The sequence below is a fragment of the Sparassis crispa genome (genome assembly GCF_003851025.1).
Source record: "Sparassis crispa DNA, contig_000002F, whole genome shotgun sequence".
Lineage (NCBI taxonomy): Eukaryota > Fungi > Basidiomycota > Agaricomycetes > Polyporales > Sparassidaceae > Sparassis > Sparassis crispa.
Window position 1 is genome coordinate 2456913 of NW_020939749.1, and position 19928 is coordinate 2476840.

Genomic DNA, 19928 nt, shown 5'->3' on the forward strand with positions numbered 1-19928 from the left:
TCATTTGATGTAATCAACCTGGACATAAGAGGCCGCAAGCTGAGGTGAAGTACGCTGGTGAGTCGTCATCAAGTACCCAAGCTGAGCTGTGAAGCCAGCACTGATGTCATTTCCTGCATCTGATAACGTACAGAGCACCGTGAGGGTCTAACGCTATAGGTGAGGTAAAGAAGTCACGGACGTACGCATGACCAACATCGAATCACCCAGGCAGCCCTTCAAGTTCGTGCTATCAGGACGGACCCTCACCAAGAACCGTAAACCTGTAACGGAGCGCACCCACAGTCAGGGTGTGATGGTACACACGAAACTTTGCTCACCACTACTCACATGTGCGGAGAAATCAAACAAATCCAAGGAGGAGGGACAGACTGTTTGTGTTCGCACGGCCAAAATCAAGGAATTTGGTGCGAGGACTCGTCCGTCACAGCAGCTTGTGGCACGTGTAGAATTCCCAATCATGACGATGGACCAGGTATGAATGGATGCAAAAGCTCAGAGTCACTGCAACGAGCATCACCGTACCACCAACGTGACCTGATGAGTACGTTCCCAGCATTCGACATGACCTTCTTTGATGGGCCAGCGACGGTGGCAGAGTTCGGGGAGGTCCTTCCATCAGTAGACTTTTGTGACTCGAAGTGCTGTCACTGTCCCCCGACAGCGCCATGATCGAAGGCTTCGATCATGAAGATCAACTTCTGCGAGTCTTCTCTGTCCTATTTGGTCACGGCTTAATTGACTGCACGGGGAATAACACTCGCAAAGGAGATTACTCTTTCACTTACTACATACAAGTACAGGTATCAAAGCCTCCGAATCGTCGAGTCGATGGACGTAAAGCTTCACTCTCACGCACTCGACAGCCTCTCAACCACGACAGGTCTCTGCGATGAGCGTGCAGGCACAATTGGACGTGTGGAGTCGTGGGGCGACGGAGTCGAAAGAAGGCCGTGATGCATCATGTTGGATGATGTAGTAGAGCTCTGCTTGGAATGTTTCGAACATGGACGTTCAAATTCAAACGGGATACAAGCAGTGGGCCCCGGGGATGTGACGGAGATGATCCAAGGGCTTCCGTCAGATCTAGGTTAGGGTTCCCAAAATGGTGCTTACATAATGCAACTGTTCAAAAATTTGACTCTCGATATCACAGCCACACGTGCGTGCCATCGAGTCCGATCCCGGAATCCTCGACTTGTCCTCGACCCCTCCGCTCGCCAACGTCTGCAGGAGCGACCACTACGTTTACTTCAAATTTCAACATCTCCAAGAGCTGAAGTATCACGTTGAAGATTCTCTTTTTCCACTAGTATTCCCATCGGATACTTTCCAAGCTCTATAATCAGCCTGCACAGATTCCGCATCTGCACTGTATTTTTTCAGACCTACCATGTCTCCTGTTGCCATGCCTGTAGCCTCGGATCCCCAGTTTACTCCTCTTATAGATGCCCTTCGTACTGCTCCGACAAGTCCAGGTGCGTAAGCTCATGCGCATTCATCAATTCCAACCAACATTCTTTCATAGATGCCAAGGCTGCTGCTGACCGTCTCGCACGGGAAGTTTCAAAAACGGGCCTCTACGCATTGAGGTTAGTTCCAACTGTCTCTACCTTATTACAGCTCTTATCCTGAAGGATTTGGCAGCGATGCACATATCATATCAAGTCTTCATAATTTCGCTACGAATAAGAAATCAGGTTATGAACGCGAATCTGCCGCCGTCGCATTTCATTCCTTATGTACTGTCCTTGGCGCGCCTGTCGCTCCGTTGCTACTTCCGTCTCTCCCAATCCTCTTCGATCTATACATGGACAAGGGTGATGTTGTTCGTGCAGCAGCAGCGACCGCCACCAAGTCCCTGTTGAAACTATTCCCTCCCGAATCTACTCGTATTGTCTTCCGTCATCTGGAAGATATTCTGAATAACGGGAAATGGCGGACGAAAGTTGGAGTGCTGGATGCTATGAAGGGCTTCGTTAATTCTGCCAGGGATGCGGTCGCAAATGAGCTGGGTGCGACTTTACCCAAAGTAGAGGCTGCCATGCATGACACGAAATCAGAAGTGCGTAATAGGGTTATCTAACCATGACATTTTTACTCATCGTAAGGTCAGGTCTCTTCTGCTGCTAACAAATGCGCTACTGCCTTATGTTCCACCTTGGCAAATCCCGACCTCACTCCCCATATTCCTTCGCTGGTCAAATGTATGGCAAACCCAGATTCCGTTCCCGCATGCATCAAGTCTCTCTCCTCCACAACGTTCGTTGCCGAAGTCACGGCACCGGCGCTGGCTGTTCTCGTCCCACTAATGATTCGTGCACTCAACGATCGATCTATGGAAGTTCAGCGCAGGACCGTGGTAGTGATAGACAACCTCGTGAAGTTGGTGCGGGATCCAAATATCGCAGCTACTTACTTGAGCTCCCTCGTGGACGGCGTCGAAAAGATTGCCAAGGGCGCTGCATTCCCGGAGGTAGGATTGTTCTTCTCCCAGTTGTATTGAATTCTCATATGTAACGCATCCAGGTCCGTGCTTTTGCGGAAACCGCTCTCATCACTCTCCTGAAAGCTGGCGCGTCGAAGGACGGAACCCCGCCTACACATCGTGATATAGAGGCAGAAACGGCTTCCACATTGACAGTGGTCCTGACTCTTCTTCCGGAAGAGCTGAGACTGGAGTCGCCTCAGAATCCCAGTGGACCCCACATACCCAGGCATACTCTTTTGAAGCAAGTCTTAGACTTCGTTGCTTCATTGACCACCGATCTTGTGTACGCCAGAAGATTCTCTGATTCCGGTACCTGGAATCGCTGCATTGGAGTCTATGTTGGCCCATGGTTGTCTGACCGTGTAACTGCTGGACCGCAGTTCGCGGAGATTGTCCGTTTACACTTCCTTGCAATCGACCAGGTACGTACAACTGCTAATCGGGGTGCTTTTGTCTTCATACCACTTATTCTGGTGACACCGGCAGGCGAAGTATGCGCCTGCGCAGAATGGAACTAGCGACGAGGGCGAAGTGTTGTGCGACACGCTTTTCTCCCTTGCGTATGGTGCTCTGCTCTTGCTATCTCATACCCGTCTGCGCCTTATTCGTGGCCGCCGCTATGGTATCTTGGGTACGAACGGATCCGGAAAGTCTACACTGATGCGACAGCTGCGCGACGGCAAGGTGGAGAACTTCCCGCCCCAGGATCAGTTGAGGTGTGTCATGGTCGAGCACTCGCTGCAAGGAGAGGACACGTCGCTGTCTGTCATTGACTTCGTCACATCGGGTACGCGACCGTTCCCCGAGGTGGCTGCGCATACTAACCCGATGTTCGCGATTAACAGACAAGGCTCTCTCGGGGATCCCTAAGTCGAAGATTCGGGATCAGTTAATGGAGGTCGGCTTTGATGACAGCAGACAAGCTGAGGTCGTCGGCGGCCTTTCTGGTGGTTGGAAGATGAAGCTGGAGCTGGCAAGAGCTATGCTTTACCATGCCGATCTTCTTCTGCTAGATGAGGTAAATAGACTGCCTACCTGCATTGCGCGACATGCACTGATGTCCTGACACAGCCTACTAATCATGTAAGTCCGTTTCCGATCTTGTCTGCAATAGTCCTTCATTGCAGTATTGCAGTTGGATCGCGCATCTGTTAAATGGTTGGAACAATATCTCATGGCCCAGAAGCAAGTTACCTGCCTGATTATCAGCCACGACTCTGGGTACGTTCTATGATCTCTACCACACAATCGCATGTCTGAGCCTGTTATCCACTAGCTTCCTAGATACGGTCACAACGGATATCATACACTATGAATCAAAGAAGGTAATTGGTCCCATCTTCATGTGAACTTGTGTTCACGGATGCTCTTCAGCTCGTGTATTACCCAGGCAATTTATCGAGCTTTGTTGAGAAGCACCCTGAAGCCAAATCATACTATACCCTCGCGGCTACATCTGTCAAATTCTCCTTCCCTCCACCTGGTTCCCTCATGGGCGTGCGTAGCAACACTCGCGCTATCCTCAAGATGACCAACTGCACGTTCACTTATCCTGGGAGGAACAAACCTAGTCTTTTCAATGTCAGCTGTGCCTTGTCTTTATCAAGGTGAGTCAGATCTCGTTTATAGTTCTGCTTTCGTTTACTAACGCATGTGCAATGCAGCCGTGTCGGAATCATTGGTCCTAATGGGGCTGGTAAATCCACGCTTGTCAAGCTGTTGACGGTAGATCAATGTAGTCTTGTTTTCCTGGAGCAGAATGCTAACATCACCAAAGGGCGAGACAGAACCACAAGAAGGCTCCGTCTACAAGCATCCCGCTTTGAGAATCGGGTATGTCTCGCAACATGCCACGCACCACATCGGTGAATCAACACTTTGTAAGTCAGCGTATCGATGATGTACTGAACCATCTTCGTCAGAACGACACCTTGAGAAGACCCCCATCCAATATATTCAATGGCGGTTCCAAGACGGACACGATAGTAAGTCGCCCATGAGCTATACGTTGTCAGTGCTTGCTTATGCAGGATCAACACAGGGGAGATCTTGGAAAAAGCTACTCGGGTGCTCACAGAGGAAGAAAAGGCTCAGATGGAAACCGACTTCATCGGGAAGAACGGGCAACGACGCAAGCTGGAGGTCTGTTCCAAGGATTCTGGTCTAAATCTTGGGTATTGATGGCTCTGCAGATGATCATGGGCCGGCAAAAGCTGAAGAAGTCCTTCCAGTATGAAATCAAGTGGCGTGGTAGGCATTGTTTACTAGGTGACATTCTACGTATTGAATGTGTTGCGTTAGGTTTGGACCACAAGTTCAATACATGGGTCCCGAGAGATGAGCTGATAGAAAAGGGCTTTGCCAAGCTTGTGCACCAGTTCGACGATCTTGAGTCGTCGAGAGAAGGTGCTGGTTCGCGTGACACGGCCGCCCACGTTGTCCGTAAGCACTTAGAGGACATTGGACTTGACGGAGACATCGCCCAGTACAACGAGATCTCTGGGTTGTCGGGAGGCAAGCCACTTCTGCGCAAATTAAAGATGGTTAATGATCATCTATTTTTGATTCAGGTCAAAAGATCAAGCTTGTGATTGCGGCGTGCCTGTGGAATAATCCTCAGGTGTGTACTTTGCTACGCCCGACTGTGTTCTTTGGGCCATTGACTGTTCTTGCGTTGTGAATTAGATTTGCGTCCTAGATGAACCTAGCAACTTCTTGGACCGTGAAGCTTTGGGCGGATTGGCCGTCGCTATTAGGGACTGGGCTGGTGCTGTCGTACGTATCTACGTTTGCAAGGGTTGTTCACACGTTGATATCATCTTCGTAGGTGATAATTTCTCACAACGAGGAGTTCGTCACCGCGCTCTGTGAGTGATGATTATAGTACTATTTCAGGAATTGATTTCTCACTTCCTCTCTAGGCCCTGAGATATGGAATGTCGAAGCAGGGCGTATGACACATAAGGGCAAGGTTACCGTTGTGGAAGACGCTTTTGCATTCAAGTCGCCAAAGGGCAGCGGTGCCAACACACCTTCACGATCGGCTGTTCAGAGCCCGGACGCTTCGGTGCATGGGACGCCTGTAGTGAGCGGAGCCGAGGACAAGCTTGGCGCCGCCACGCCGCCCGTGAAGAAGAAGAAGAAGCTGACACGTAACCAGATGAAGGCGCAGGAAGAACGCAGGAGAGTCAGAAAGTTCAACTGGCTGGCGTTCGGCGGCCCCAAACCCGAGGATACGGATAGCGATACTTGAGCGGTGCTTTGCTGTGCAAGGCATAAAATTTTCCCGCGTGTGTCACGGTCGCGTTGGGGAGCGGATCCTTTTGCTAATTTATCATGCCTTGTGCGTTCTTCTTCCCCGGAGCTGTATTCGTGCACAATTTTTAGATGCACATCACTAGACAGTTCCCCGATGACATAGAACCTCCTTCTGATTCTTAGACTTCGCCGATGGGACATAATGCAGCTGTACAATTTCGCCTGGCAAAGAGTACATCGTATTTAGTACGTATCGTACATAGTTGTGCTATTCCTCCATCGTACATTCGACGCCTGGTCTATGCCGTGAGTACAACAATGTGTGAGGGAGATTAGGGAAGGAGATGTGATGCCATATATATACGACGCGAATAGATATGTAGGCAAAATGAAGGTGAATACGTGTGATGCGAGAATAATTATGCTGGGATGCGATGCGACGTGAAGGATAAATATGCTAGGATGCGAATATGAGTATAACAAGGAGTGTGTAGGATAAGAAGCATGCGAGTTAAATAGTAACTTTCGGCGAGAAGACAGTAAAGAGGTTAAATATACTCAAAACTCTAGTGGATGAGTCGAACTCCCGAAGGTCGTGAGATGTCACGCCCTGTCCTTGCCTTTGCTTGAATCTGCGGGTGGCGTCTCTTCCCTATCGGACGAAGTTTGTTCGTCACTCTCTTCCATGCTTTCCTCACCCTGCTCCTGCTGCGGGGCGTCTGTGCGGGAGTGAACACGAGCATGTCTGCGCATATTGCTCTGGACGCTGAAGCTGCGGCCGCAGCCGGGGTAGGGACACATGAACGCTGGGAATGCAAGCAAAGTCAGCCAGCGCGACTGTAATTTTATTCTGCGAGATACTCGCGTTTCTCTCCGGTATGAGTGTTGAGGTGGATCTGGAAAAATCAGTATTTCCTGCGCAACGGCATGAAAAAAAGCGTACCTTCAAGCTACTGGGCCGAGTGAAACCCTTACCGCAGTAACCGCACTCATACTTGGATAACCGTTCAGCAGAGAAATCACCTAGAGAAGCGGCCGAGGGACCGGGCAGCGGAATGGACTGCTGCTGCATTGCAGGCAGAGACGTCGAGTACGGATACGTTCCGCTCGCCATGGCGCTCCTGTCCAGTGCCTGCGGCGGATACGCTGACGGATGTACAAGTCCATGCGGAGGATACTGCTGGGGTGCATCGTAAGCCTGCGAGCGATACAAGGGGTCCGACGGGTTACTCAGATGCCCCCCAGAGCTGGACGATCCAGGATGACCGTGGTGAGAGGGGTGCGAATGGGACGATATCAGGGAGCTGCTCCGCTGACCAGCGGAAGGAGATGATGACGCGTATCGACGCTCTTCGTCCTGCAAAGTAAGGCGATGGAACGGTATATGGGGAGAGGAGGTCGGCTGACGGGCCTGTGGAGGTGGAACAGACTGCGACAGTTCCGCTGTGGACACTCGTCCGGTGAAATTCGCGTAGATGACAGTCAAGGGTGACTTACTTCCAAACAGTTGCCGAATGGGAGGAAGAGTCGGTCGCTGCTCGCCTCGTCGAGAGATTTCGGGTGGAGGTGATTGGCGAGGTGGCATCGGGCGGAAGACAGTGTGAGGGATGAGGATGAAAGCACAAAGATTCGGACAGACGTATATGTACCTCCAGGAAAAAAGGTGAAAACTACAACGCGCCAAACGACCAACAGGTCATCGCATGCTGATTACTGTCAATCAGTGGATGCCGATCCCCAGACGCACAGTCCGGGCACTCTTAACTACAGAGTGGCGGTCTCCAAGATGCGTGTGGCCGCCAGCAACGGTGTTGATGACAGTCGTGAACGAGAAGACGTACGCACGTAGAATATGGCGGCTAGGATGAGTGCCACGAATAGCATAAGGCTTCACTCGCCGTGTGCGAGTATAAAGACGCCCTGAGGAACAACTGAGATGCCATCGTGATTGCGGAAGGACTGGGTTGATGGGATGAGAGTAAGAGAGAAGGTGTGTGCGTCGGTGTCAAGTGGGTCGCCAGATCTCAAGATCGTGGCTGTACACGATTATCTGATGCAATGCTACCTGCGGCCATCCCCGCCCTAAAGGCAGACGAAAAGCTAGAGCCAACGCTCGCTGGCCTGTCTCGCTATGTTGGATTTGCTTTCCCCAGGGTTGGGTCCATTACCGGGCGCAATCACGAATTTCCACGCAACTCAGCGAGCCCTCCACAATTTGGAGCAAATGCGGAATCATACTCCGTGGCAGCCTGGTCGCAGTAATCAATGACAGCAAGCATGTCGCCGAAAACCTTCGAGTGAGTCGATCAACGGACTTACTTCAAGGCTTGACGTTGGCGGATCATCGCTCCGCTCTTCAATGCATCGAGACCGGACTTCCTTCACACAGACTGTCCGTCGGGGTTATAGCCAGTCCGACTTGGGGAGAGTAATCTAATCGAGACGTCGTCGCTCATATATCATATATGATGGAAACACACTTTACTTATGACTCGTCGATCTGACAGGATGTACATTAACACTGGCGATGACGCGACCCAGAAGCCGGCAGGAACGAACGATGCCTCTATGCAGCGGCTTCTTTCTGTGATTCCTCCGGTGTCTTAGTCTTCAACGATAGTGCATGTAGACCTTGAGACAACTCGTCTGACAGAGCAGAGTAAATCATCCGATGTCTCTGCATTGTAGTCTGGGATAATCAGTCGTACCCCTCAGCTATGAATGTCTCCGCCATGAATAACAGGCTGCATGAGCTCACCTTGCCTCGGAACGCCTCGGAGACAACTTGTATGGAAAAGTCTACACAGTTGAGATGATACTCAGTACTCGCAGCACCCTCACTACATGAATCTGCGGAACAGCTTTGTGCGAACGTGAAGGAACAATACGTACGAGTTTCCCCACTTCCTCCGCCCTGCGCTCTCATGGCAGCGTGATGACGGTGTTGCCACGAGTCGTTCGTGATACCCAAGTCGATAGGTTGCAAAGCAGCAGTAAGCTGTGAGTAGAAGCAATGTGATTGTGCCTCTAAGTGCTCAATAATCAATGCGTCTGATATCACACACCTTCTCACGGATAGAGCCTTCTACAGGACCTGCGGACGAAGCGCGCGGATCAGGGGTCGCAGAGAGAGACGACATAGCCGTGATGTGCGTTCTTAACGGACGGTTTCGAGTGAAGAAGATGGGTCTGCGCACGAGAGCTAGCATCGACACTGTCAGCTGGTGTCAATCAAGTATCCAGTGTCAAGTGTTACCGCAGCCGCAGAGGAGATGCAAAAAAGAAAGTAATTTATCTGATCATAAGTAACTGGTCAATTAATATACCAGCCAATCAGCGTCGACATGGACAAAGCCGGATACTGAGAATACAGTACATACATACCAGTCAAGTGGCGAAGTCGAGCAAAATTAGCGGCAGATTCGCAGGGAACTCAGTTGTACAAGTTCATCAGCTCCTCAAGGCCTCACACTGGCTGAGCTGAGGCCGTGCTGAGCTCAACTGAAGACTACGCCGGTGCACAAATGATGAGGATATCGACAAGTTCCTTCACCCACGACACCAGCCTCACCACAACTCAAGGTCAGCTGCAAATTTTCGTCTTTACCAGTACGTCTCACCAGCGCAATACAACCACGACTGCATGCAACAGAATACAAAGTCCGTTGCCAGGTTCAAATTGGAAAAGCCCGGAAGTCTTCACGGCCGACCGCTTACGTCATCACAATGTCTTGAGGTTCGGCTGCAGCTTTGCCAATAAAGACTTGATTCTACACCACATCCCACACATATATACCCTGCGTGCTTGCTCGTGAATGTCGTCCCAGCATTTTAACATAATCCAAATGCCTTGCTATACGGCTATCTATCACCCTGCAGCAAATGCCCTTGCCATCTCTATCCACGAGGGTGCTACAGATGCCGTTTCCGACAACAGGCCAGAGAACACTTCGCCACAGCCCAATGCCCAGGGCAAGGTGGATTATTTTGCAGAATCGGAATCCGACAAGTTAAGTCACTGGAAGAAGAAGCTGGGAGAAACTGTGGTTAGTCTCGTGAGGGAAGACTTTGACCGGCGAGGCATAGGAATATGTAAGTGCACATTTATGGATGCTTCTAAACATCCCATCTACATTGATGTATTTCTACCAAGGGCCAAGGTATGAACAGGCTTTGGTCGTTGATTTCCCGAAGGATTACAAGTTGTACGTGCACAAGAGCGGTGACCGCCACGTACCGAGGGGTGACGCGTACCTCTTTGGTGAGAATACATCTCACATTGAAATGCCGACATTCAAACCCTGTGCTCAGGTTCTCATTATGTGCACGTTTTCCGTTCTCCCGAGGAATTTACTCCGCACCTCAAGTGGCTTATGCGGGGAAGCCCGATGAAGGATGGCAGGCGGGACTGTCACTGCAAGTATTGTGATCCGTCGCGCACGCAGACGGAAATATCTCGTGAGCTTCACCATAAAAAGGACGGAGGTGGAGGTCGGAAGGGGGGCGGGAAGCGTAAGGACGGAACTCGGGGCACCAAGAAGTCGCAGTTTCCGAGCGACATTCCTTTCAAGGACTACACCAAGTTGAATACAGGCACAGCATCCTGAGTATACACTGCGTAGTCTTCCGTCTTCCTTTTCCTCCCCAATTGCCTTTACGAGGTTTCACTCATTTATCCTGCTGATTTGCATGCTCTGCTAGTTACATTGCGTCTGCTATCTGTCTGTCCAGTTCCGCTATCATTCTCTGCAGATGTAGCACAGCTTGTATCCCCCGCTGATTTTCCTCATCGGAATATGTTATGTGTCGCTAGGATTTGCTTCGGACGCGTCGCGTGGTTGGAGACTTGACACGGTGTGACTGAACGCGTTCGAGTGTGACGACTCGTGCTTGCGGCACCGGCGTGGTCCACATATCGAACCTAATCCAGACGCCGACCATCATCATTCAAGTTGTTCGTCGCCAAGTCCAACCCAGAAAGATCGTCTAGCAAGCTGAACTGCTACCGACAATGTCTGTGTTGTCAACCAGCCATACTCGCACTATGGTCATGCATCAGAATCAGAGAGGAATGGTCGATACATGTTTTGAAGAAGGACAATATGAATCAGGAATAGCACTACTTGACCAGCTCCGATCACCGAGACATAGACCCTTTCAGTGAGTAGGCGGAAGCATTCTGTCTGCATAAGAAAACTCAGGTGCGCTTCAGGCCACATATTCGTCAGCTCATCTACATCGCCCTCTACCCGCCTCCTCCTGCGGACACCAAAGAAACAGAAACTCTTCAGCTTGATTCGGCTTCACCCAGCAAGCTGCACTCGCGGTTGCATTGCATACAACACGGGTCCTCACAGTCACCCTCCCCCGCGGCCACGGATGCTGCGTTGCACCTGCTAACTGCATTCTCTTTGACGAATCTGCCGTGGGACCTGTTCAGCGCGTTGCCATCTTATCCCGCGTCCGCACTGGGAAGCCCTAAGACAGAGATCGATTACGACGACCCGGAGTCGTTTGTTGCTCGACGCTCTGTCTGTATCACAAAGGCGAAGAACGTGTGGGAAATTCTCAAGGAAGGTTTCGTACAGCGGAAGGAAGATCCGATTGCGATGTCTCCCGTAAAGAAAGGCCGGCGGCGCGCTATCGTTGAGGAGCCTCCAGAGGATTCAAGTGTCGATAGAGAGCCTCGGCGCGTGGTAGGCCAGTACTCCTGGCCCATACTCGGTTGGCTTCTGTCTATCTTCGAGAAAGATGAGAAGCTCGCGGAAGACAACGCCCAACGTGGGTCGTTGCAGAGTTCGATTATGCCCGTATCCCTGATCCCATCTCCCGTAGCCCGCTATTCTTCCTTTCTTTTATCTCAAATACCGCCTCCACGAACAAAGACAGACGCGCGTTGGGACGTGGAGGCTCCGTTAGATATCGTGATGTACTGCTTGGAGCAGACCCACCCGCAGCAGGCACTCATGGGTGCCCGACTTCTCGCACTGGTCTGCCGTATTTCTATGTCGCCGCCCTGAATGAGCGCCTGACGCAACATCTCTTCCCACAGCTGATAAACCTCGCCTCGACGACATTTATTGATTTCCCAATGTTCCTTAATGCCCTCGGCAGCCGCATCGTGTCTTTGCAATCTGAGCAAGTAGCCTCTCTCTTCGCAATGCTCCCGCAATCAAAAAATGTCATGCAATTCAAGCTGACATTGTGTAAGAACTACCTCGCAGGCTCTTCTGAAACAGCCTCGAGGCCCAAACTACAGGCGAGAGCCCCACGACCAGTTCCGGCGCGCCGAAAACCCGCGGGCCCTTTGTCAGTGGAGAGCTCAAAGTCCTCCACTCCCGCACTGTCATATGCCTCCGGCCCAGTGTCAAGAAAATATCCCACGTTCACGGCGTCAGAGGTTCTCGAGCTGGTGAACGCTGCGCGAAGCCAAGACCAGTCCAGCGACGAACTCGCGCTCAGGATGAAATGGGAACTCGTACTCACGTACGCACTACTTCAGAAGCAGGCTGGTCCAGGCACCGCTGGCGCGGAGTGGCAGATCATGCTGCGTGACGGGCGCGTGGTGGAAGCGCTGAAGGCGTCCGCAGGGGACGGGTTCACAGCCACGGGGGGCATCTCAGTTCAGAGTATGCAGCAAATTCTCTCTGTGTTCTTGGCGTAGCAGATGTCCGCAGTGCTGTGGAGTACGATGGTGTTTGACATCGTCAGACCTACCCACGAGGGCGCTCCGAAATTGCATACTGTGGATGCTCATTGCAACGATGACTCCGCGGCGAAGGGGCAGATAGACGACGACCGATAGATAGCGATGACATGCTTCAAAGAGTAGAATGATGGTCATCATTCGAGCAGAAACCATGGCTTCGACGTGAGTTTTGAGGTGTATGTTGACATCTGCAAGCGCAGTGAACTTTGTTATTAAATGACACTGGCATTTGGCAATTGGCGGTGACGTTTGAGCTTATCTGCGCAATCCCAGTTTGCGGTATCGCTGTGAGAGCAACACCCTTGGAAGACATCCTAAGAGTAGCCTAGCGGGCACGGCAGTTAAGACATCGCGTTTCAATCATGAAAAACAAGAGCTCCAGGTTGCATACTGCTCGACGAGGTTGGGCCTGTCGTTAGCATGCGAAGAGTCCGGTGATTGATACATCCCCAGCGGTATGTATCCAATGTAGTGCTCGCTCCCGAACCCTCCTACGTAGTAAACCGTCTGGGGCGGTGATGGTAAGCCGCTGTAGTAGCAGCAACGCAGCTATGGTCACTCACGTGGGGGTCAAATATCGCCCAATAAGCCTAATGAAAGAGGTGTATTTCAGCATCCACGTGGACATCATGCACACACAACAGAAAACGAACGATACACTGACGATGTGAGGTTCACGCGGCCCCGGAAGCCAACGACGAGCGTCCGGATGTCGCGCGAGGTAGCACAAGGAAATGCTTCCAACATTTGGTACGTTCTTGATGTCCTTATACACGGTTACACTACCCATTAACGCAACACGAGCACGACTGGCATCTGGGCGGGCAGTTGTTATGGATATTGAAGCTTCGTGACTCTCCGAGGATAAGATGTTGCGGCCATGTCGAGAGATAGGCATGAGGAGAAGAGTGAGCGAGCCATTTCCATGGCAGCTGTAAAAGTCCAGTGAGCTTGAACTTCGGACGTGTCAAGTTAGGGGACGCCGCTCACCTGGCATAATATTCCTGTAGCGAAAACGGAATACCTGCCCCGAGTCTCGCGTCACAGGTGGCCCGGGTATCAAGAAAAACGTTGGATATACCTGCTAGGTCTGGGTGTGTTTCGGGGTAGATCGTTGCCATCGTGCCCACCGATTCGGACGAATCGACAAGCATCCTAGCCAGGATGGCTGAATCGGCAAATTCAGGCGTAAGCCATTTGTTGTGGTGAATTATGGTTACCTGCGTCATCTACAGTCTCATATCCTTCTGCCACAGATACGACGATGATCATGCACACAAAAGACAGCCATTGGGAGAGCAACATGACTGCACGGGACGATCAGAGAAGGAACCGTAGAAGTTACCAAATCCGACGAGTCATCCCGATCGAAGAACCTCAAGCTTCACATCTAGATAAGGCTTCTACCGTACACATCGACCCTGAGGTCTTCGATCCAGATACCATCGAACAGTATGACACGAAAAGTGAAACTTACGCTCATGGATATTGTGGTATGGATGCAAAATACTATCGATGGGTGCGAACAACTACGAAACTTCAGCCAGTAGAAGCCTCAGAGTCCATCCGCTCAGCGTCCTCCAAATCAACATCCACAAGATCACCATCATCAGCACCCGTCCTATCCTTGCCTGTGGCTTGCTGAATGCGATACATATTTGCCAGAAATTCTGGAGTGCTGGCTTGTTCTAGACCTTTGTCTTCCCTGATTTTGATGAAACGAGGGAACCGGAGACTGAGTCCTCTTGTCTGCGAGACCAGACCTAAGGCAGCGACCGAGACTGGACTCATTGTGATGCTGACATGTGCAGTGATCAGCATGAGCATCGTTGCACGAGAAAACTGAGGACATACTCGGCGCCACGTATCTCCCATACTTCCTGAGGTTTGAAGTATACTTCTGGTCGAAGGCCTATCATGCAGGGATGATAATGCATTGGTCACAGACATCGAGATTGGATCACATACCCCCAGTCTCTACAGCAGGACTCCACAACGGCTGTCGTGAGCAAGTCTCCGAGTTTTCCGGGTAACGTTCTTTCATGTTCTACGGTTTGTCAGCTGATCAGTATGAAATGTCAGAAATTTCCACCTACTTTATAAAAAACGTCGGAGAATCCTATAGCCTATCAGTAAGCGCAACAGACAATCCCAGAGTTATATGTGATGTACCTGACATGCATTTGCAAACACCAACCAATTTGCCCGTTTCCGACTCCCATACAGCGAGCAAGACCGGACTCCACCACTGCGCCTTCCTTCCATTGCCATGCCATGCACCAATGGGAACGAGATCAAGGCTGTCCCCCAGGCCGGTGACATAATCCTTCTTCAGTTTGAGCCACGCAGATGTTCGTTTGTCTGCAGTCCGGCAGACCGTCAGGTCGAACATTGACATTCAACAGGAAAGAGTTACCAGGCTCATATGTAGCTGGCAACGGCTTTCGTCTTGATTTTCCCTTTTCAGAATCTTCAAGGACTTCGCCATTGTCTAGGAGCTAAAGTCGAACCCAGAAGTTAGCGAGAAGTCATCGGAGACGTAACATCTGATGAACTAACTTTTATCATAAGTCCCTCGCAGGAACTATTCACTGCTGTCTGCCAAAACTCCTCGATAGCTTCTCGGCCTTCCTCGCTCTCACAGCTTTGTACATGGTCGAACCGAGCAGCACCCTTCTGTTCGGGTATTACAGGAGGGAAGCGAGATCGTAGGAGAGCTCTGCGTTCTCGAAATGGCCGTTCCAAAAGAATCTAATGCAATTGTCTCAGCCACGAGCGCAACAGGGCGAAGATGGGAATCCCGTACCTGCTCGTCGAGATACATGATATCGAAGGCATAGACGCAGACCGAAATCTTGACGTCATCAAGTTTCACGTCTTTGCGTGCCCTGTTTGCTAGGTCTTGGAATGACTTCAGACTACCGCTATTAGGGTCAATGGCGACGATTTCAGCATCAATGATAAAAGAACCCGCTCGAGACTTGCACATGTCTGTGACAAGTGCTACCACGTCTGGATACTGCCCAAACAGTTCAGTCTCAGAAACCGGATTCATGTGAAGAAGGCACACAGACCTTGTCCGTCATATCCTCCAAGTGACGGGAGAAAAGTTTCACATAAACTTGTGAGTTGTCATCCCTGGAGGCATGGATTTGGGCACGCTGACCATCGTACTTGAACTCCGCAGAGAAGGGTAAAAGCTCCAACCGACTATAAATCTCGTCCAGGGAACGGGTAGGCGAGCCCAGCGTAGGCAGTAGCGGGATACCTTGCCGTGACACAAGGTCAAGCGAAACCAACATCGTCCGTCGAGACACTCACCTACAGTGAGCGGTAACCGTACCGCGAGACCGTCCAAGCCCGCCTCGAGGAGGGCAGTAGCGATATGATCATAATTGGGATGTTGAACGTATACTTTCTTCACTAAACCCTCCGCCTTGTCAAAAAACTCGTTAAGGGTGTCTTCCGGTCGATCACCATGCTTCTTCTTCGCGTTTGTAGTGGTAGCTTTAGCGCGTAGCATGATTTCAGGTGAGACACAAAAAGGAGAATCGGAAGGAATAGGCACAGAGAGACCCGGCGGCGGAGTCAAAACCATGGCACGAGCTAGTGCAGTCAATATCGACGTCCTAACAGCGCCCACTCGCAGGTTCTGGGATAAGGTTCGGACTAGGAACCGAATTTCTTCCCCTTTCGCAGCAACAAGGAGCTGCTCCACTATCGACTGTTTCTGTTTCGTGGCACCTTGTCCTTTTGCGTGGGCAATCTTGAGAAGCGACCCATAGACGCCAATAATGAGGAGCGGCGGATGTGGAATCAAGGTGCGCACATTTGACTTAGCCTCGAAGGCGACGTCACCTAAATTGATTTAAGTTCAACGAAGCTCTGGCTATGCAACATGACCCACCTGCATCTCCAGTTGAAGTGTACAGGCGTTTCAATGCTGCAGAAGTGAGACCTGATATGTTTTGAATCGCTTTAGAGACAATGGAAGGCCCCAATCCTAATTCAATCGGAGAATATGGGGGTGAGAGCGAATTGGAGAGTAGATAAAGCGCCGGTAGGAGAGAAGGTGGATGATGCATCGTAATGGTTCGCAACGCGTTCGTCAGTGTATTCAAGATCGTTATCCGAGACCGTGTACCCGATACCGTAGCCAAAGTATGGGCGAGAAACGAATACGGCGCCGGTGAGCCTGTAGGCCAAGTACCAGATTCCAGGTCATAATGAGCTGGATGCACGTGAAGGGCGCTGTAAGTCTGAGCTGCTTGTGGCGATACTGAAGGACTGCCGGGAATAGAACGAGTAGCTGGACGGAGAGTGGGAGTAGACGGTCCTGCAATTTCAGTTGTAGAGGTTGCGGCTGCCGGGGTGATCTCGTCCTCAAGATCGACATCTATCACTTCCACCGTTGCGGGTCGTGGGACTTGGGCACCTCGACTGTTGGCGTTCTCGAGCTTGCGCAACGTATCCAAGTCAAGCCCGTCCTTCTCTGCTAACTTCCATGCATATAATGCGTCATCAGCAGTGATGTCGATATGGTCGTTCTGGAGCTGGACGCCAGCCGCGGTCGGAATAGTATGGGCCTTCTGTTTCGCCTTGCTCTTGGAAGGGCTAGCAGTGGACTCCCTCTTGGCAGATGCGTCAAAGTACCTGTGGAGGCTGTGCTGATCTGAGCTGCCTTTCGACTTCTTCCTCGATGGGGTCGAGGGTGAGGCCAGATTACGTTTCGACATGACGTTCCGAGTTAGCCTCGGAAGTAGTTGCCTGCCAGTGCTGAAGTTTATCATATACCTAATAGGGATGATCTCACTGGCAGGCTCGGAGCTCTGACGCCGCGGTGAAGTTCAGCCGCAGCGGAACTCGAGGAGTCGATTTCAAAACATGGCAACCGGTCATGACAACGGCTATGACTCCAGGCGTATCAAATGTAAGGGCAACTTGCATTTGAACTCTGTCACCAGTCACAAATATTCAGGTTGAGACAAGCGTTTACTGTACTGCTGTCTAGTGGCCACCTCAAGTTGGCACCAACAAGAACAGACATCGTCGTCTCTCGCGCCTCCGGCAGTACGTGCGGAGATGGGAAGGGGTAAGGTACGAGAACTAAAGTCCGAGGAACTAGTTTGGACAATATCTATGCACCGGCGCGGATCCGATGACCATTCGGTTCCTGACTAAATAGACAACGTCTGTCATTCTCGAGCAAGCGCTCTTGAAACCCACGCGCGGCGCTCCAGGTGAGATCAATCAGCTTAGGAGCACCCAGAGTAACTAACTCGAGGCACTTACACCCACGATTGAGTTGAGATCACGCATCTCCTAGGTAGTATTCCGTCGGATAGTCGAGGATATTTTTTGTTTCTATATCATAAAAGACAAGGCTCAACAAGCTGAGGTAGGTGACCACACTTCCAACGTCATATGTGGGGTGGTTCGTGGACGGTATCACTGGACAACGCCACACCGTACAGGGTTTAATTGCGAGCGACACAACGATCAACTTGGTGCCGTATATCGTGGCTCTGGCTAGATCGTATTCAGAGCCTATGATGGTAAGTCAAACACTTTCGGTCACCAGATATCAGGTTTTCAGCGGCGAAACTTCTAGATCACTTGAGTCTTAGGAGGCGAGCCGAAACAGATATGACAGAATAACGACTGACGATCTGCCGGAAACGTCTGTGAGCCTTGGCAAAAACTTCATGACGCTTTCACCATAAACAAGACTAATCGCGGCATTCATAAGTACATATCGCCCAGGCTTTCGACCGGTCACATTGCACTCACGATGACAGATCGACACCGATCGGATCCGGATCCGCAGCGATGCAGTCGAAGGCTCAAGCTCAAATGGCGTACCTTTGCAGATCTTCTCATTCCGTAGCGAGTCCAAAAACATGGAATCGTTTTTGTGGGTGCCGAGAACACGTACGGGTTGAGCCACTATAATCGGAGCGACTGACGACGAGCTCAGACTGTTGCGGAGTACTGATGGTGCGTGTTCCTGAAGTCATTAGACTGCCGCCTGATGCGGCCAGGTATCAGTGGGCATGCCGAAAGCGACCTATTTAGCCAGATCGAGGTATTTGAGCGGAGAGCAGAGCAGAGCAGGTCCGTCTGTGCAGGAAACGCTGACCCCTCGATGACCGAGCGCTGTGTATAGCCTAACTCCTTATGGGCCCCCGCCGACCTGCGCGGCATCATTTGTTGGTTGACAGATCAATGCTATCGCACTAGACTCCATATGTTCTATAACGCGATACTCTGGAGCATCTGGGTGGAGAGTTTTAGTAGTAATACAATCTGTTGCTTTGTGGCAGTGAGATTGTGCCTGAAATCGTACGCCTTACTTCTTCTTGAAGACCAGCGCCTCCAGAGAGTACTTATGAGACATGGCTCCGCTGAGCCAGGTCACTCAACGCACTCTCTTACTGTGATGTCAGACAGACGCACTCACCAAATTCCCTCAAATGCGAACCCTCAGCCGCATTGGAGCGGTAGTAGCGGCCAATACGCGTCTGGGTACCCATCTTCCACAAGCCACTATCCCTCTCTTCCGCACACTCTCCATCCGTCTTATCGGGAATACAGCACCGCCGGGCAAAACGCGCCATCATACTATCCCGTGGCAACACAGTCATATGCGATGGGGAATCAACCTGAATATCAGGTGGCGGACCGACAAACGCATTACTCCCAGGCGCCGCGAACAGATCCTAGGACGTCGTCCATGCACGCAGCCCAGCAGCCTGCACACCATAGCTCGGACGACCGTCAGAGCATTCCCGTAGGGCAGGCAACTGGGCGAATACGCTCGCACTCACATTCCCGTTCTCATTCTTTGTCACATACATACGCCACGTCACCGTCGCCGCCACACCATTCATCAGCAATGCCGAACACGTCGGCGGCACATTATCCGCCACAGATCGCGTTCAGCCAGCAGGTGAACACTTCACAATATCCTGCATCTCCTCAGCGACCCTTCTCCTGCGACATGTGTGCATTGTCCTTCAATAGACAGCACGACCTGAAGCGGCATCGCGATACGCACACCGGCGAAAAACCGTTCGTATGCAATGGTGGCTGTGGTAAAACATTCACGAGGAAAGACGCACTGAAGAGGCACCAGGTACGCGCACTCATCTGTCGCCACCACGTAACTGATGTGTTTGTCAGCTGGTGAAGCGATGTGGCATCGACGACGACGCGTAAGCGTGTAAGCTCGTCCGAGGACTGTACGTCAACAATCAGATGTTGGGTCTTCACCGCTGAACTTGAAGCATTTCAGAGGATAAACTCTCACATTATTGACGGACATTAGCGTAGGGATTCGGTTCCGGTCTCCTTCATAATTCATTATACGCTCGTCATTGCCCGAGAAATGTAGTGGCACAACCTGTGTACAGTAGTATGATTATTGCGCCAAGACTGTATTGGCAACAGTGTCAGTGGGGGATAGAACAT

General features: G+C 51.2%; 8 protein-coding genes across 8 annotated transcripts; 3 read left to right on the forward strand and 5 right to left on the reverse strand.

Annotated features, from left to right (window-relative positions):
- Positions 1–1393: 1393 nt before the first annotated feature.
- On the forward strand, positions 1394–5744 carry SCP_0308210 (mRNA export factor elf1; the record flags this gene model as incomplete). Its single annotated transcript, XM_027756208.1, has 21 exons — positions 1394–1478; positions 1529–1592; positions 1648–2065; positions 2117–2476; positions 2530–2913; positions 2978–3278; positions 3337–3509; positions 3563–3574; positions 3627–3712; positions 3768–3816; positions 3866–4098; positions 4156–4216; positions 4269–4356; positions 4414–4476; positions 4533–4633; positions 4684–4741; positions 4793–5005; positions 5062–5111; positions 5177–5266; positions 5319–5358; positions 5413–5744. The coding sequence occupies 21 exons, from the start codon at positions 1394–1396 to the stop codon at positions 5742–5744; spliced, it is 3261 nt and encodes a 1086-aa protein (XP_027612009.1).
- A 608-nt stretch (positions 5745–6352) lies between these two features.
- Positions 6353–7334, reverse strand: SCP_0308220 (hypothetical protein; the record flags this gene model as incomplete). The annotated part of the gene is made up of 4 exons (XM_027756209.1): positions 6353–6555; positions 6615–6645; positions 6693–7192; positions 7247–7334. The coding sequence occupies 4 exons, from the start codon at positions 7332–7334 to the stop codon at positions 6353–6355; spliced, it is 822 nt and encodes a 273-aa protein (XP_027612010.1).
- Positions 7335–8315: 981 nt separating this feature from the next.
- SCP_0308230 (BolA-like protein) lies at positions 8316–8889 on the reverse strand (the record flags this gene model as incomplete). The annotated part of the gene is made up of 4 exons (XM_027756210.1): positions 8316–8438; positions 8508–8548; positions 8642–8747; positions 8815–8889. The coding sequence occupies 4 exons, from the start codon at positions 8887–8889 to the stop codon at positions 8316–8318; spliced, it is 345 nt and encodes a 114-aa protein (XP_027612011.1).
- Positions 8890–9594: 705 nt separating this feature from the next.
- On the forward strand, positions 9595–10356 carry SCP_0308240 (hypothetical protein; the record flags this gene model as incomplete). Its single annotated transcript, XM_027756211.1, has 3 exons — positions 9595–9841; positions 9903–10010; positions 10061–10356. The coding sequence occupies 3 exons, from the start codon at positions 9595–9597 to the stop codon at positions 10354–10356; spliced, it is 651 nt and encodes a 216-aa protein (XP_027612012.1).
- Positions 10357–10793: 437 nt separating this feature from the next.
- SCP_0308250 (hypothetical protein) lies at positions 10794–12413 on the forward strand (the record flags this gene model as incomplete). Its single annotated transcript, XM_027756212.1, has 4 exons — positions 10794–10909; positions 10962–11530; positions 11585–11739; positions 11802–12413. The coding sequence occupies 4 exons, from the start codon at positions 10794–10796 to the stop codon at positions 12411–12413; spliced, it is 1452 nt and encodes a 483-aa protein (XP_027612013.1).
- A 405-nt stretch (positions 12414–12818) lies between these two features.
- Positions 12819–13763, reverse strand: SCP_0308260 (hypothetical protein; the record flags this gene model as incomplete). The annotated part of the gene is made up of 6 exons (XM_027756213.1): positions 12819–12965; positions 13022–13048; positions 13123–13390; positions 13449–13482; positions 13540–13626; positions 13679–13763. The coding sequence occupies 6 exons, from the start codon at positions 13761–13763 to the stop codon at positions 12819–12821; spliced, it is 648 nt and encodes a 215-aa protein (XP_027612014.1).
- Positions 13764–13997: 234 nt separating this feature from the next.
- On the reverse strand, positions 13998–17405 carry SCP_0308270 (DNA ligase 3; the record flags this gene model as incomplete). The annotated part of the gene is made up of 12 exons (XM_027756214.1): positions 13998–14256; positions 14313–14370; positions 14427–14505; positions 14555–14577; positions 14631–14819; positions 14875–14956; positions 15018–15209; positions 15265–15477; positions 15533–15726; positions 15780–16316; positions 16366–17225; positions 17272–17405. 12 exons carry the CDS (start codon positions 17403–17405, stop codon positions 13998–14000), a joined length of 2820 nt encoding a protein of 939 aa, XP_027612015.1.
- Positions 17406–19436: 2031 nt separating this feature from the next.
- Positions 19437–19782, reverse strand: SCP_0308280 (hypothetical protein; the record flags this gene model as incomplete). The annotated part of the gene is made up of 2 exons (XM_027756215.1): positions 19437–19697; positions 19768–19782. The coding sequence occupies 2 exons, from the start codon at positions 19780–19782 to the stop codon at positions 19437–19439; spliced, it is 276 nt and encodes a 91-aa protein (XP_027612016.1).
- Between the last annotated feature and the right edge of the window lie 146 nt (positions 19783–19928).